This window comes from Hippocampus zosterae, chromosome 18 (genome assembly GCF_025434085.1).
Source record: "Hippocampus zosterae strain Florida chromosome 18, ASM2543408v3, whole genome shotgun sequence".
Lineage (NCBI taxonomy): Eukaryota > Metazoa > Chordata > Actinopteri > Syngnathiformes > Syngnathidae > Hippocampus > Hippocampus zosterae.
In genome coordinates this window covers 16188155-16201618 of record NC_067468.1, presented here as the reverse complement: position 1 = coordinate 16201618, position 13464 = coordinate 16188155, and the positions used below count along the sequence as shown (strand labels likewise).

Sequence of the window (13464 nt, the reverse complement as noted above, 5' to 3'; positions counted from 1 at the left end):
GTCAATTTCTTGTAAGGCGATTGACGACTAGCAATCAGTAGCTCAGGCGTGTCGGCTGCGGGACGTTTTCCAGCTTTTCCGATTCACACGATCACCTCGGAACCATCCGGATTGTGTGAATCGGGTGTGTTGCTCCTCGGAGAGCTAAAAAACGGGCAGGACAGCGTCCCTTGAGGACCGAGTTTAGACACCACTGCAGTCCAAGAACTGGATTAAAAGTCGGCCTTTACGAAATGAACACATGTTGATAGGTGAGCAGCGACAGACAGTAAAGTAAGCACAAAAGGTGCACTTTTTTTGCCCTCGTCACCAATATTGACTTAAAAATGGGCCAAATTTTGCGTCGAATCTGTGCTGAAAATGCCGATGCACCTGCAAGAATGCGGCCAGCGAGAAAGGGGTTAAATACCTGAAGTGGGCGGAGCTTAATTCCTCTGACACTCCACCAACTCCCGACCTTCGAAACCAACAAGGAGCGAAAGCCCGCAACCAAAAAAAAATGGACACGGGTTTCTCTCAAGACTCGGTTTTACGTTTTCTCCAGAGCAGAGGAGGCTCGGTGAAAAATGCCGACCTGCTCCTCCACTTCAAGGGCTTCCTGCGGGATCACGCCGACCAGGTTCGTAACCGCGAACTCTTCAAAAAGTTCGTCAACTCGGTGGCCACGGTGAAGCAGGAGCACGGCGTGTCGCACGTCGTTCTCAGGAAGAAATTCAGAGGTTCGGGACCGAGTGGCGTCGGAACCGCGGCTTCCGGGACGCGCGAGCGGAGTCCCGCCGAGCCACCGCCGCCGCCGCCGCCGCCCTTGAACCCGGCTTGGAGCAAAGAAAAAGTTCGTCACAAACCCCGTCCCGGAGAGGAGGCAGCATCCGCTGACGTGAACAAAGTCCTCCCGGCGGCTGGTATCGTGCTCAACAACAACAACAACACCGTCGAAAGCAATTTGAACTTGACGCTGGAACCGAAGCAAGTTCCCCGAGCCGAAGCAGCTGCGGCGGTGAGTCGAGCTCAAATCTCAGCCGAAACACACCCGAGGCCCCAAGGTGCCGCTGTGGGACAGAGTCATCCCCGAGCCTCGGTCCCACACGGACAAATCACCCAGCGGGTGTCACCTCCCGGACCCCCCGAAACCAAAAACGGGGGGCTTCCTCATGACGGTCTAAAGGCTCCGCCGCGCCACACGAGAAACCGGCAGAGCTACAAAACCGCAGTCTCGCATGATGATGACGACGACGACGATGACGAAGGGCTCAAGATGAACCTAAGCACATCAGGAGTTGGACCTCTCAGGGGTCCTCTTGCGCCCCTCGCCGAATCCTCCACAAGCCATTCCGTTGCCTCCTCGCCGACGGAGAGGATCGTTCCAATGATTTCTATCCAGAATGTGGCAGAAGGAGAGCCGCGGCTAAGAGGACCAAAGCCGAGTACGGCCGTGGTCCCGGTCTCGATGCCCGACCGGCGTAGTCTACCCGCAGATTGCTCCTTACTGTCTCCAAATCCGGCTGAAGACGAGGGGAGGCGCTACTCGCAGCCCGCGGGTGTGGTTCCCGAGCCCGGACGTGATTGGAGTCCAATTGAAAGGACGACGCTCTCGAGCAGCCACGGCAGCGTCTTCTCCTACGCGCCGGACGCCGGCACCACTGACAAGCTGCCGTTCTTCGCAGGTAAGCAAAAAAAAAATAAAAAAAATTAATAATCCATCTGGCGGCCCGGTAGTCCAGTGGTTAGCACGTGGGCTTCACAGTGCAGAGGTACCGGGTTCGATTCCAGCTCCGGCCTCCCTGTGTGGAGTTTGCATGTTCTCCCCGGGCCTGCGTGGGTTTTCTCCGGGTGCTCCGGTTTCCTCCCACATTCCAAAAACATGCGTAGCAGGCTGATTGAACGGTTGTTCGTTTCTGTGTGCCCTGCGATTGGCTGGCAACCGATTCAGGGTGTCCCCCGCCTACTGCCCGGAGACGGCTGGGATGGGCTCCAGCACCCCCCGCGACCCTAGTGAGGATCAAGCGGCTCGGAAGATGAATGAATGAATGAATAAAAATCGGGTCGATTTTTCTCCTTAATTCATCTTCCAGCAACATCACAAAAATCTTTTTGACTGTTCTTGCCCTTTAAGTACACTTCTGCTTTGTGATCAGGCGCTCCGATGGAGGCTTTCAAAACTCAACAGGTCCTTCGGCGACCCCCCGGGACAAAGCGTCACGATGAACTGAAGGTCGGCGGCGCACCCTGGCACCACTCGATGGGCGATCTCCTCGACGAGCGGGCATTTGATGCCCACGTGGCGCCGTTCCATCGCTCCACGGAGCATCTCGAGCAGCGCTGTGCGCCCACAGGAGTTCCGTGGCACCACTCCTCAGGTCAGGAGGTCACAGATGGGCGAAAGTCAAATATTTCTGTTTTGCGAGTCGCCTGTTGTAAAATAAAATAAAATAAGATAAGATAAGATATTCTTTATTTGTCCCACACTGGGGACATTTACAGCCTACAGCAGCAAGAACGAAAGAAATAAATGATTGTCTTGATGTGCAGGTGATCTGCACGACACCCGCCAATCAAGCGACTCCCCGGCCGCGTCGCGGCGGCGGGGCCCGTCGCTCGCCAGGCGCGTCGGCGGTCGGCTGAGCGGCCGCATGTGCCGCAGCATGGGCGCCGACCTCAACCAGCTCCTGCGGGAGGACGAGGAGCCCGAAGATGGAGCGGGCGGGAACGAAGCGGCCAGGCGGCGCCGCCTCCACCGCATCTCGTCCTCGCTGAGCCTTCGCTACAACCTGTCGTCGTCCTCGCTGTCGTCCTGCTCCTCGCCGTCTCGCTGCGACAGCTTGGCTGACTTGGCCGAGGGGGTGAAAGCCAAAGGGAAGACCGCCGCCCATCACCAAAGCCACAGTCGGCAGGTAGGACGCTAAAGAGCTTCCGTCGTCTCCCCTCCGCGGGCGCTTGACGTTGATTTTTGTCAAGCAGTCGTTGGTTCCGCTGGAGCCCAGAGAACACGCCTGGCTGGTGAAAGGGGCGTCGGGAGCTTGGCCGGACGTCTACTCGCTGTTCCGCGAGGACTGCACTCTTCTCAACAGACGGGACTTCATCTCCGGTTTCACGGTGCTGCACTGGATCGCCAAACACGGCGACCATCGAGTCCTCAACACACTCTGGTACTGCTTGCGTGTTGGCTTCTCGTGGCTTTGCTAGTCTGCGATGAGAATACGGTGCGAGCTCTTCGGCGATTCGATTTCAGGACTCCGGTCCTCCCCCCGTTTCAGAAACGCACATGCTAGGCTAACGATTGTGAGCGCGAATGGTCGTTTGTCTATGTTTGCCCCGCGATTGGTTGGCGACCGGTGTTAGCATTAGCATTAGCTCCAGCACGCCCGCGACCCCCGTGAGGAGAAGCGGATGACCATCTGGACGGATGGAATTAGCGAATTAGCACATGAGCGAATTCTTTTACCCAGAAGTGCCGCAAGATGGCAAGGAAAGCACCATTTGTGTCGAAATGAAACTCCTCAACTCACACACAGTGTCTTCCGAGATAAAGTGGCGAGGGCAAGCATGCGCCGTTCGCATTTTTGACGAACCGTGAGCCGCGTCCTCTACTTGTGGCTTGCAGGTACGGTGTGCAAAAGGCCGGTTTGGCCTTCGACATTAACGCCAGGTCGTCGTGCGGACAAACGCCGCTTCACGTCGCCGCCATCCACGCCAACAAGAACATGATACGCCTGCTGGTCAACAAATTCGACGCCGACGTGAAGTTGAGGGACACGGCCGGGAAGAAGCCGTGGCAATACCTGAGCCCGAGCGCGCCGCAGGACGTCTTGCGCTTGTTGGGAGCGCCCACGCGCCACGTCGCCGACGGCGGAGGGGAAGCGGGATCCCCCGCAGGGGAAGGCGGGGACCAACGGAAGCCGCATCAGCGCCGACGCCAGCGGCGTCACCGCCTGTCCTTCGCCCCGCAGGACCAGAGGCCCAGGACCGTCTCGGGCACTAAAGTCAAGCGCTCGTCATCAATCGCCGCCTTCTTAAAGCACAAGTCACTGGCTCGCTTTCACGGGGACAAGTCTGACAGCTAAGGCGCACCGCCGTTGCCTTTTGGAATTTTTTTCCAACTGCTTGATTGACAAACACACCTGCACTTGCCTCGTTTTCCAAAATTCTCCGCAAATGTGGAGAGCTTTTTCAGTAATTTTTCCATTTCCTTGACATCTGGCTGAAGTCCTGTCGGGGAAGCAAATTCGGCACTTCCTCACACTGCCCCCCCCCTCCTCCACCCCCACTACTCTTTGACATTTCTGCACACCAGGAGGGAAACTTCGGAGCGCTAGTTGGTCAACTACACGTTACTCTTGAAGCAACCCCACCCCCCAACCCCCCCCCCAAAAAAAACCAGGCTCTCTTTTAATCTCGCACTACGTTTCCACAAAGTGTGAGGCCCCATTTTAAAGTGTTCATATTTTTTAAAGAGTTGTTCATCATTCCAGTCGTTCAACTGATCGAATGCTGTGCTAAAACACATTAGCCTGCTAACATGGTGCCTTTTAACCTCTGAAATTGATGTCGTCTTCATTTAATGCGGTGGTTGTTTTCATCTGGGTGTTAGTTTCCGTTCTCCTCTCGATGGCTCGACTTCGGGGTTGAAGAAAACGCTGATGCGACCAAGTACTCGGCGTTTATGCGTCACGGTATCGAACCTGTTGGAAACGTCAGCCGTGTAATTCTCCATCCATTTTATGCAATCATCACTTGTTGATGTGTCGACTGTACTGAGCAGTATTTTTATTCGTCTTTGGCTGGACAACGTTCACAGCGTATTAAACGTATTTCTCAAATGGTTGCGTTTCTGTGAAGAACCACAATCAAAATGCCTGACTTGTTGCCTCATTTCTCCACCAATAGCCGAAAGGAATTTTTAGACAAACATGTAACAACGTGCTCGCAAAGGAAAGTGAATGCTTCGGAGCCAAGTCTTGAGTAAGGGCTTGTCTCTGCTAAATGTTTGCTGAAGCGCGGCGGTTGTGCCGCACAAACCTCATAGTGGTGTTTTTTCGACCATGTATAGTAAGGCGTTTTTTCCCGAAAAAAACAACCATGTATAGTAAGGCGTTTTTTGCCGAAAAAAAACGACCATGTATAAGTAAGGCGTTTTTTGCCAAAAAAAACGACCATGTATAGTAAGGCGTTTTTTGCCGAAAAAAAACGACCATGTATAGTAAGGCGTTTTTTGCCGAAAAAAACGACCATGGATAGTAAGGCGTTTTTTGCCGAAAAAAATGACCATGTATAGTAAGGCGTTTTTTGCCGAAAAAAACGACCATGTATAGTAAGGCGTTTTTAGCCGGAAAAAAACGACCATGTATAGTAAGGCGTTTTTTGCCGAAAAAAACGACCATGTATAGTAAGGCGTTTTTAGCCGAAAAAACCGACCATGTATAGTAAGGCGTTTTTAGCCGAAAAAAACGACCATGTATAGTAAGATGTTTTTAGCTGAAAAAAACGACCATGTATAGTAAGGCGTTTTTTGCCGAAAAAAAAACGACCATGTATAGTAAGGCGTTTTTTGCCGAAAAAAACGACCATGTATAGTAAGGCGTTTTTTGCCGAAAAAAACGACCATGTATAGTAAGGCGTTTTTAGCCGAAAAAAACGACCATGTATAGTAAGGCGTTTTTAGCCGAAAAAAAACGACCATGTATAGTAAGGCGTTTTTTGCCGAAAAAAACGACCATGGATAGTAAGGCGTTTTTTGCCGAAAAAAATGACCATGTATAGTAAGGCGTTTTTAGCCGAAAAAACCGACCATGTATAGTAAGGCGTTTTTAGCCGAAAAAAACGACCATGTATAGTAAGGCGTTTTTAGCCGAAAAAAACGACCATGTATAGTAAGGCGTTTTTAGCCGAAAAAAAACGACCATGTATAGTAAGGCGTTTTTTGCCGAAAAAAACGACCATGGATAGTAAGGCGTTTTTTGCCGAAAAAAATGACCATGTATAGTAAGGCGTTTTTAGCCGAAAAAACCGACCATGTATAGTAAGGCGTTTTTAGCCGAAAAAAACGACCATGTATAGTAAGATGTTTTTAGCTGAAAAAAACGACCATGTATAGTAAGGCGTTTTTTGCCGAAAAAAACGACCATGTATAGTAAGGCGTTTTTTGCCGAAAAAAACGACCATGTATAGTAAGGCGTTTTTAGCCGAAAAAAACGACCATGTATAGTAAGGCGTTTTTAGCCGAAAAAAAACGACCATGTATAGTAAGGCGTTTTTTGCCGAAAAAAACGACCATGGATAGTAAGGCGTTTTTTGCCGAAAAAATCGACCATGGATAGTAAGGCGTTTTTTCACGAAAAAAATGACCATGTATAGTAAGGCGTTTTTAGCCGAAAAAATCGACCATGTATAGTAAGGCGTTTTTAGCCGAAAAAAACGACCATGTATAGTAAGGCGTTTTTAGCCGAAAAAAACGACCATGTATAGTAAGGCGTTTTTTGACCCGAAAAAAACGACCATGTATAGTAAGGCGTTTTTAGCCGAAAAAAACGACCATGTATAGTAAGGCGTTTTTTGCTGAAAAAAACGACCATGTATAGTAAGGCGTTTTTAGCCGAAAAAAACGACCATGTATAGTAAGGCGTTTTTAGCCGAAAAAAACGACCATGTATAGTAAGGCGTTTTTTGACCCGAAAAAAACGACCATGTATAGTAAGGCGTTTTTAGCCGAAAAAAACGACCATGTATAGTAAGGCGTTTTTTGCTGAAAAAAACGACCATGTATAGTAAGGCGTTTTTAGCCGAAAAAAACGACCATGTATAGTAAGGCGTTTTTAGCCGAAAAAAACGACCGTGTATAGTAAGGCGTTTTTGATCCGAAAAAAACGACCGTGTATAGTAAGGCGTTTTTGATCCGAAAAAAACGCCTTACTATAGATGGTCGTTTTTTCCGGCAAAAAAACGCCTTACTATACATGGTCGGTTTTTTTTCGGCTAAAAACGCCTTACTATAGATGGTCGTTTTTTTCGGCAAAAAACGCCTTACTATACATGGTCGTTTTTTTCCGGCTAAAAACCCCTTATTATACATGGTCTTTTTTTCCGGCTAAAAACGCCTTACTATAGATGGTCGTTTTTTTTTCGGCAAAAAAACGCCTTACTATACATGGTCGTTTTCTTCGGCAAAAAACGCCTTACTATACATGGTTGTTTTTTTCCGGCTAAAAACGCCTTACTATAGATGGTCGTTTTTTTCGGCTAAAAACGCCTTACTATACATGGTCGTTTTTTCTGTCGTTTTTCTCGGCTAAAAACACCTTACTATACATGGTCGTTTTTTTCCGGCTAAAAACGCCTTACTATAGATGGTCGTTTTTCTCGGCTAAAAACACCTTACTATACATGGTCGTTTTTTTCCGGCTAAAAACGCCTTACTATAGATGGTCGTTTTTTTCGGCAAAAAACGCCTTACTATACATGCTCGTTTTTTTTCGGCTAAAAACGCCTTACTATACATGGTCGTTTTTTTCCGGCTAAAAATGCCTTATTATACATGGTCTTTTTTTCCGGCTAAAAACGCCTTACTATAGATGGTCGTTTTTTTCGGCAAAAAAACGCCTTACTATACATGGTCGTTTTCTTCGGCAAAAAACGCCTTACTATACATGGTTGTTTTTTTCCGGCTAAAAACGCCTTACTATACATGGTCATTTTTTTAGTCAAAAAAACGCCTTACTATACATGGTCGTTTTTTTCCGGCTAAAAACGCCTTACTATAGATGGTCGTTTTTTTCGGCAAAAAAACGCCTTACTATACATGGTCGTTTTCTTCGGCAAAAAACGCCTTACTATACATGGTTGTTTTTTTTCGGGAAAAAACGCCTTACTAACCATGGTCGTTTTTTCCGGCTAAAAACGCCTTACTATACATGGTCGTTTTTTTCTTAAGGTTTCTTAATTCTCCAAAATGACACTTTTCAAAAATAGACCCACTGTTCTCAGTTGTCACGCTTTATTTTCCTGTGCATTCGGGTACCTTGTTCAGCATCCAGCAGGCCCTTCCAGCAAGTTAAACAGAGTTTTTTGCAAGAATATAACATACAGATTCAAATCAGAGCAGGTCGTGACGAACATCACTCATTTGGTTTTGCCCGAGTGTTCAGTTCAGACAGAAGCGCACATATTTCAGATGCTTCTTTTGAAAATGCCCTTGTATTTTCGACACAATATATTAACTTATTTTATAAATTGATCTGGTCAGCAGTAGCCAAAATAACTCTTTCATATACACACATTCTAATCCGATGAGAACATGTTCAGACATTTGTAGTTTTGCAATGCACAACTGGCTTCTCAAGTTACATTTGGAATGCTTTGAGTTTTTGTGGTTCAAGATACTCTTTAACGCTTGCTGCAGTTGTTTCAATTGTGATCAATATGTTTATATTTTTTTCCCCATTAGATTGATAATTTCATCTTAAAACCCAAAGCATCAACAAAGCAGCTTGAGAAACCTTCATTCAATTAGGCCGCCTCAACAAGCTGAGAGGCAAAACAAGACAAGGGGGACTTCTTTCGCATTTCATGTCTATGTGATCTTTGCTAAATCTTGTAATGTTCTCATTACGAGTGAGAAGTTCAGTGACCCCACAGAAACATTCAAAAGTTGGATTGTGACACACTTGTAGAAAGGAAGAGAGCAGAGGAGAGTAAAACCATGACAAATTGAAGGAGAAAACAAATAAAAATTGACAAACACAAGAGAGTAGAGGATACTTTTAAGTATTTTTAGGTTAACTTTTTTTTGTTAAAATTTATGATTTTAGTTGTTTATATTATGTCAAACAATTGTAAGTATAACAGTAATAGCAGCAGTTTTTTTATATTATTTTTTTTTGGGGGGGGGGGACTCTGTTTACTGGTTGAAGGGGCTGACGGGAGCTGAGCTCAAGACACCTGAAGCAATTTGGGGGACGGATTGTGCTCATCCAAACCAACTAAACCATGGAGGTCGAAGTCAAACATCATTTCAGTGGCTGAATATGATTGGAGAATTTTATCCAACATTTGCTGTTCGAGGCTTTTGGACATGAATAACTTGATTGCTTTTTTGGTTTAAAAGATCGGAAGGAGGTTGTTTGCGATGAGCACAGTTGGGAGCGCTTTCTACGAGGCACAGATTGACTGCAATGGAGGGCAGGGGGAGGAGCTGCCTTCCTGTTGTGACGTCAGGCTCCTGAGGCCTCCCTCTGCACTTGCTGGTGTTACGGTCCCCATGGCAGGTGCTGCCCCCTCTTGGATGGCGGCAGTCATGACACCGTCTTCGTTGTACAGGCGCTTGATCCCATCGTAGAAGTCGTCCACCTCCATCTCCTCCACCTTAAGACATGGAGGTGGAACATGGATATTATATTATTACAAAAAAAAAAAAGATCATTTGGGGGTTATACAAATGAAATAGACTTAATCCTACAACATTAAGATATAAGCATGGCAGTTGGGGGGCGCTGTTACCTTGCGCTTTGTTGAGGCCTTGCAGCGCATGGTGACTTTGTGCAGGCGGTTGAGGTGACCCGACGGTTTGGAAGGAGAGAGGAGTGCCATCAAGTTGTCGCGGTTGGGGGTGGACAGGGTGGTGCTGAAGCGCTGCTGGTGCCCCTCCTCTTCTCCGGCCGCTGGCGTGGAAGACTCAACAGAGGAAGTGATGCTCCCTGAAGAGAAGAGGGAAAATAAGAATGAATAAGAGACACTGAGGTGGATTGACCCGCCGGATGAAGCACCGGATCTCCTTGTCGACTACTCCGCGGACATCTTGTGTTCGACACTCTAAGTGCTGTGAGATCGTATACCCAGAGAGTCCTGGGCTGGAGGCTGCAAGTTGGTTTGGCTCCGAAGTGGGTGGTAGATGTAGACGGTGTTTGAAGGCAGGGAAGCCCGAGGCGCGCAAAGACTACTCGCAACCAGTTCTCGACTTTGAATCAAATCTGAGGTGTCGATCTGAGAAGAGGAAAAAAAGAAAAAGAAATCATCTATGAAGGATTTCTCCACAAAATACAGGTATTTACTCTCATCTGACCCTTGACTGGAACCATATGCACATTCTCGTAAGTTACTAGAAGCAGTTCTATAGTCAAATACTCAAACACGCTACACTCCTGGAATTCTATTTGATGCTGAGTCGACAAATGCGTACTTCCTCGTATCTGAAGGAGGTTTTTGTGTCATAAACGTAACACAGTTCCATGGCTCCCCTTGACATCGTTCAGGAGAAGTGATGATATTGGAGGTATACAATTCCAAAGGTTGGAGTCTGTTCTCGATACCCACCCCATTTGGAAACTCCACGCATGAAGTAGCGATAAAACGTTTGCCGCATAGTTGTGTGAGCTTTTCTTTTGGGGATCGACACATTTGAAGGAGCTGCAGTACCTGCGCCTTCCTGAGCAGTTCGATGGTGACGGCCAGCCAGTCGGGGCAGCAGCTCTCCAGCTCCAGAGTGATGAGGGCCAAGGCCAGCATGGATCCTCTCAGCTAAATGACAAAAGGGACAAACTTATACACTACATGCACAAGTCCGACATATAGAAGTACAGGAAAAAAACGCAAAAAAAATGAGTCAAGCGCACGGCAGAAGCAAGCAGATAATCTGCGGTCGAGTTATGTACGGTGTACATATTAGGGCCCGACCGATCAATTGACCCGCCGATTTAATCTGCCAATATTGGCTCTTTCATAGTGTTCAAACTTCCTTGCAGGCCCCCCCCCCCAAAAGATTCTTTGCCTTCGTTAAACAAATACTATTCACCCAAGTATTGTAAAACGGTCAAATGCTCTGCCTGTAAATCAAATCTTTATTGTTAAATGTTAATTTATGAATTAAATATTGAATTAATCTGTCCATTCATTGCTAATTGGAATTCTATCCTGCCAAATATCGGAATCGGTCTTTGATAAAATTCCCCCAAAACCCCATTGGTTGGGCCCTAATATTTCCTCAAGTTGTACCTGAATGAGCGAGTGGTCAGCCAAACAGCGGTAAAGTCGTCGTGTGAGCAGGGCAAGATGCTGAGAGCGGTTCAGTCCCAGCAACGAGTCCAAAAACCCAGAACAACATGACAACACCATTGCATGGAACTATGGAAGAGGTAGAAACCATGTTGGAAAAGATTGAAAAAGACATTCATTATAAAAAAAAATTATTCAAAACAAATCAATTAACCTATTATTTGATGAGATAAATGAATGCAAAGAGAAGAAATATATTTATAAAATCTACGGACAAATGACATTTCGAGGTTACAAAAACATCGTCAATACGCGGAATGAGCATTGCTCGAGATTGTTTTACACTTATGGCCACTCACTGCTTTACACACAAATATTTACTGTAGGTGTGACTTTGTGTGCAGCATGTGGAAAGACGCACAATATGCAGGAAGTCCAACGGTGTGGCGCTGTGAAGATCCCAGTTGAGTTTGTCAAGGATGATTCTTTCCATCCTCAGGATTTCGGATGGCGAACAGCCACAGCTGCTGGACACAACCAACTCCCTCAGGGAGGGCACACACTGGGGGAGACACACGCACATGCACGTCTTCAAGTGTAACGGACAGCGATTGAACATACTGCATAACTTTTTTACAGGAAATGTTTATGTTCATATTGTGTTTGTATTGACCTCATCCTCCTCACAGGTCTTGATAGCCAGGAAGAAGGAGGCAATAGCAATGCAACGGAGGTACTTTGGACGAGCCTGAAGGCAAAGAATAAAATCCGACACAAAAGACATTTGTATTAATGTACATCGTTTTATGCTACACTCCACCCCCAACACACACACACACTTTAATAATGGCAATTGAATTATTCCATTCCATCAAAACGGTTAACTGCACATCTCAGGGCATTGGCATACCTTGATGGAAGCCAGGAAGCGATCCAGAATGCTAACAGCTAACACCAAAGTCTCCGGGTACAGCAGCAGTCTGTCATGGAGCTCTGTCAGCCAGCACACGGCCTTGTCCCGCTGAGTCGGGGAGATATCTGTATCCTTCGTGAAAAGACAGGAAATATGAACCATGCATCACACTGTCATGGATTTGTTTTAGTCCTTTGGATTAATCCTATTCAGTTCTGGCAGAGAAAAAATATATAAAAGATAAATACAACTTGAGAAGGTATCACAGTAGGGTTGGCCAATGATAGGGCGATTTGATTAAAAAGTGTATAAAGACATAAGTATATGAGTCAATATCAATATATTGGAATATGATGTATTTTGAAAATGTAACGTTTAATCTTAAATAAGAGGGTAAAACAGCTATGAAAAAGTAAAATCAACTGGTCAATTTAAAGGTGACATAAAGGTTTTTCTAAACAGTGTTCTTAGAAAGACAACTTGCATTTTGTTTTATTGTGTTTATCGAGTTCTATTGCAGTCGACCAAAGCCCTCACCTGTGAGGAGGGCTTCTTTGGCACATAGACCCTCCACATCTTGGCTTCCCTAGACATGGCCTTTTCGAGAAGAAAAGCCAGTCTGTGGACTCCCCAGGGTTCGGAGAACTTCATTCCTTCTCACCCTGGTTAAGCCTTCCTCCCCACTGGATACAGCTACCTGCAAGATGATAAAACTCAATTGTACTCGTTCATTTCAAACAAAAGCTGGGTTAGGCTTGGTATGAACTGGCATAACATTGTGATGCACGGATTGGTAGATAGATTAGATAGGTAGATATGGATATTCATGACAGCAATGTCTGTAGATTGTTGAGCAGCCAGTCATTATCTTTATGTGTCTTACGAAAGCTTACTAAATGAATGATAAACATAGGCATAGTGGCTTTCTGCCAAATCTACTGTTATTCCCCGGAACCGGGCTAATGAGTTTCCGTCGAACGAGCTAGCTTGTTGACCTGACGTCACAAAATAAACTGAAACTTCTCTTCGACGTGTAGCAATGGATTTGTGTGGGAGAGACTTATGAGGAGATCCGACCCGGATCAGCGGTTGTATTTTGACAAAAAGCACGTTTGCTACGACAAGCGTGCTAAACGAATGCTTGCGCCATTTAAATAGCTGCCGTGGATCCAGGAAGTAGACGGCACCCTGACCTTACCTCCCCTGCGAAGCGGAGAAAACCACGGTTGGATTTCATCCGGTCCACTCAGTTCCGAGATAAATAAAGTCGGGGAAATCGGGGACCCGCGTTTTCGCTTAGTCGTCCATCTTGGCTTCCATTGGGGGCCTTACTGTAAAATATAAAAATAAAGTTGGGGAAAGGAGACAGCGACTGTCCGCTTCCGAAGAGGGGACTGGGGGAAGAGAGAAGAAAATAAACCCCGCCTCTCTCTTGGCCCCGGGCCAATGGGAGAATTAAAAAAAAGCATTCGCGTGACCGAGACATTTTTTATATCTTTCAGAGCTTTTCACTTACTTATTTAGCTTGATCTTTATTTAAGCAACTTCCAAACACTGACGTTTGCGGAATA

General features: G+C 46.5%; 2 protein-coding genes across 2 annotated transcripts; one reads left to right on the top strand and one right to left on the bottom strand.

The window, feature by feature from the left end:
* Positions 1 to 430: 430 nt before the first annotated feature.
* Positions 431 to 4857, top strand: LOC127591633 (ankyrin repeat domain-containing protein SOWAHA-like). Its single transcript, XM_052051911.1, has 5 exons — positions 431 to 1664; positions 2136 to 2357; positions 2530 to 2891; positions 2959 to 3146; positions 3602 to 4857. Exons 1-5 carry the CDS (start codon positions 500 to 502, stop codon positions 4059 to 4061), a joined length of 2397 nt encoding a protein of 798 aa, XP_051907871.1. The 5' UTR covers positions 431 to 499; the 3' UTR covers positions 4062 to 4857.
* Positions 4858 to 7970: 3113 nt separating this feature from the next.
* Positions 7971 to 13323, bottom strand: LOC127591634 (cyclin-I-like). Its single transcript, XM_052051913.1, has 10 exons — positions 13092 to 13323; positions 12431 to 12590; positions 11891 to 12025; positions 11654 to 11728; positions 11402 to 11542; positions 10981 to 11109; positions 10405 to 10506; positions 9825 to 9972; positions 9490 to 9686; positions 7971 to 9354 (listed from the first exon to the last, which is right to left on the bottom strand). The coding sequence occupies exons 2-10, from the start codon at positions 12542 to 12544 to the stop codon at positions 9142 to 9144; spliced, it is 1254 nt and encodes a 417-aa protein (XP_051907873.1). The 5' UTR covers positions 12545 to 12590; positions 13092 to 13323; the 3' UTR covers positions 7971 to 9141.
* Between the last annotated feature and the right edge of the window lie 141 nt (positions 13324 to 13464).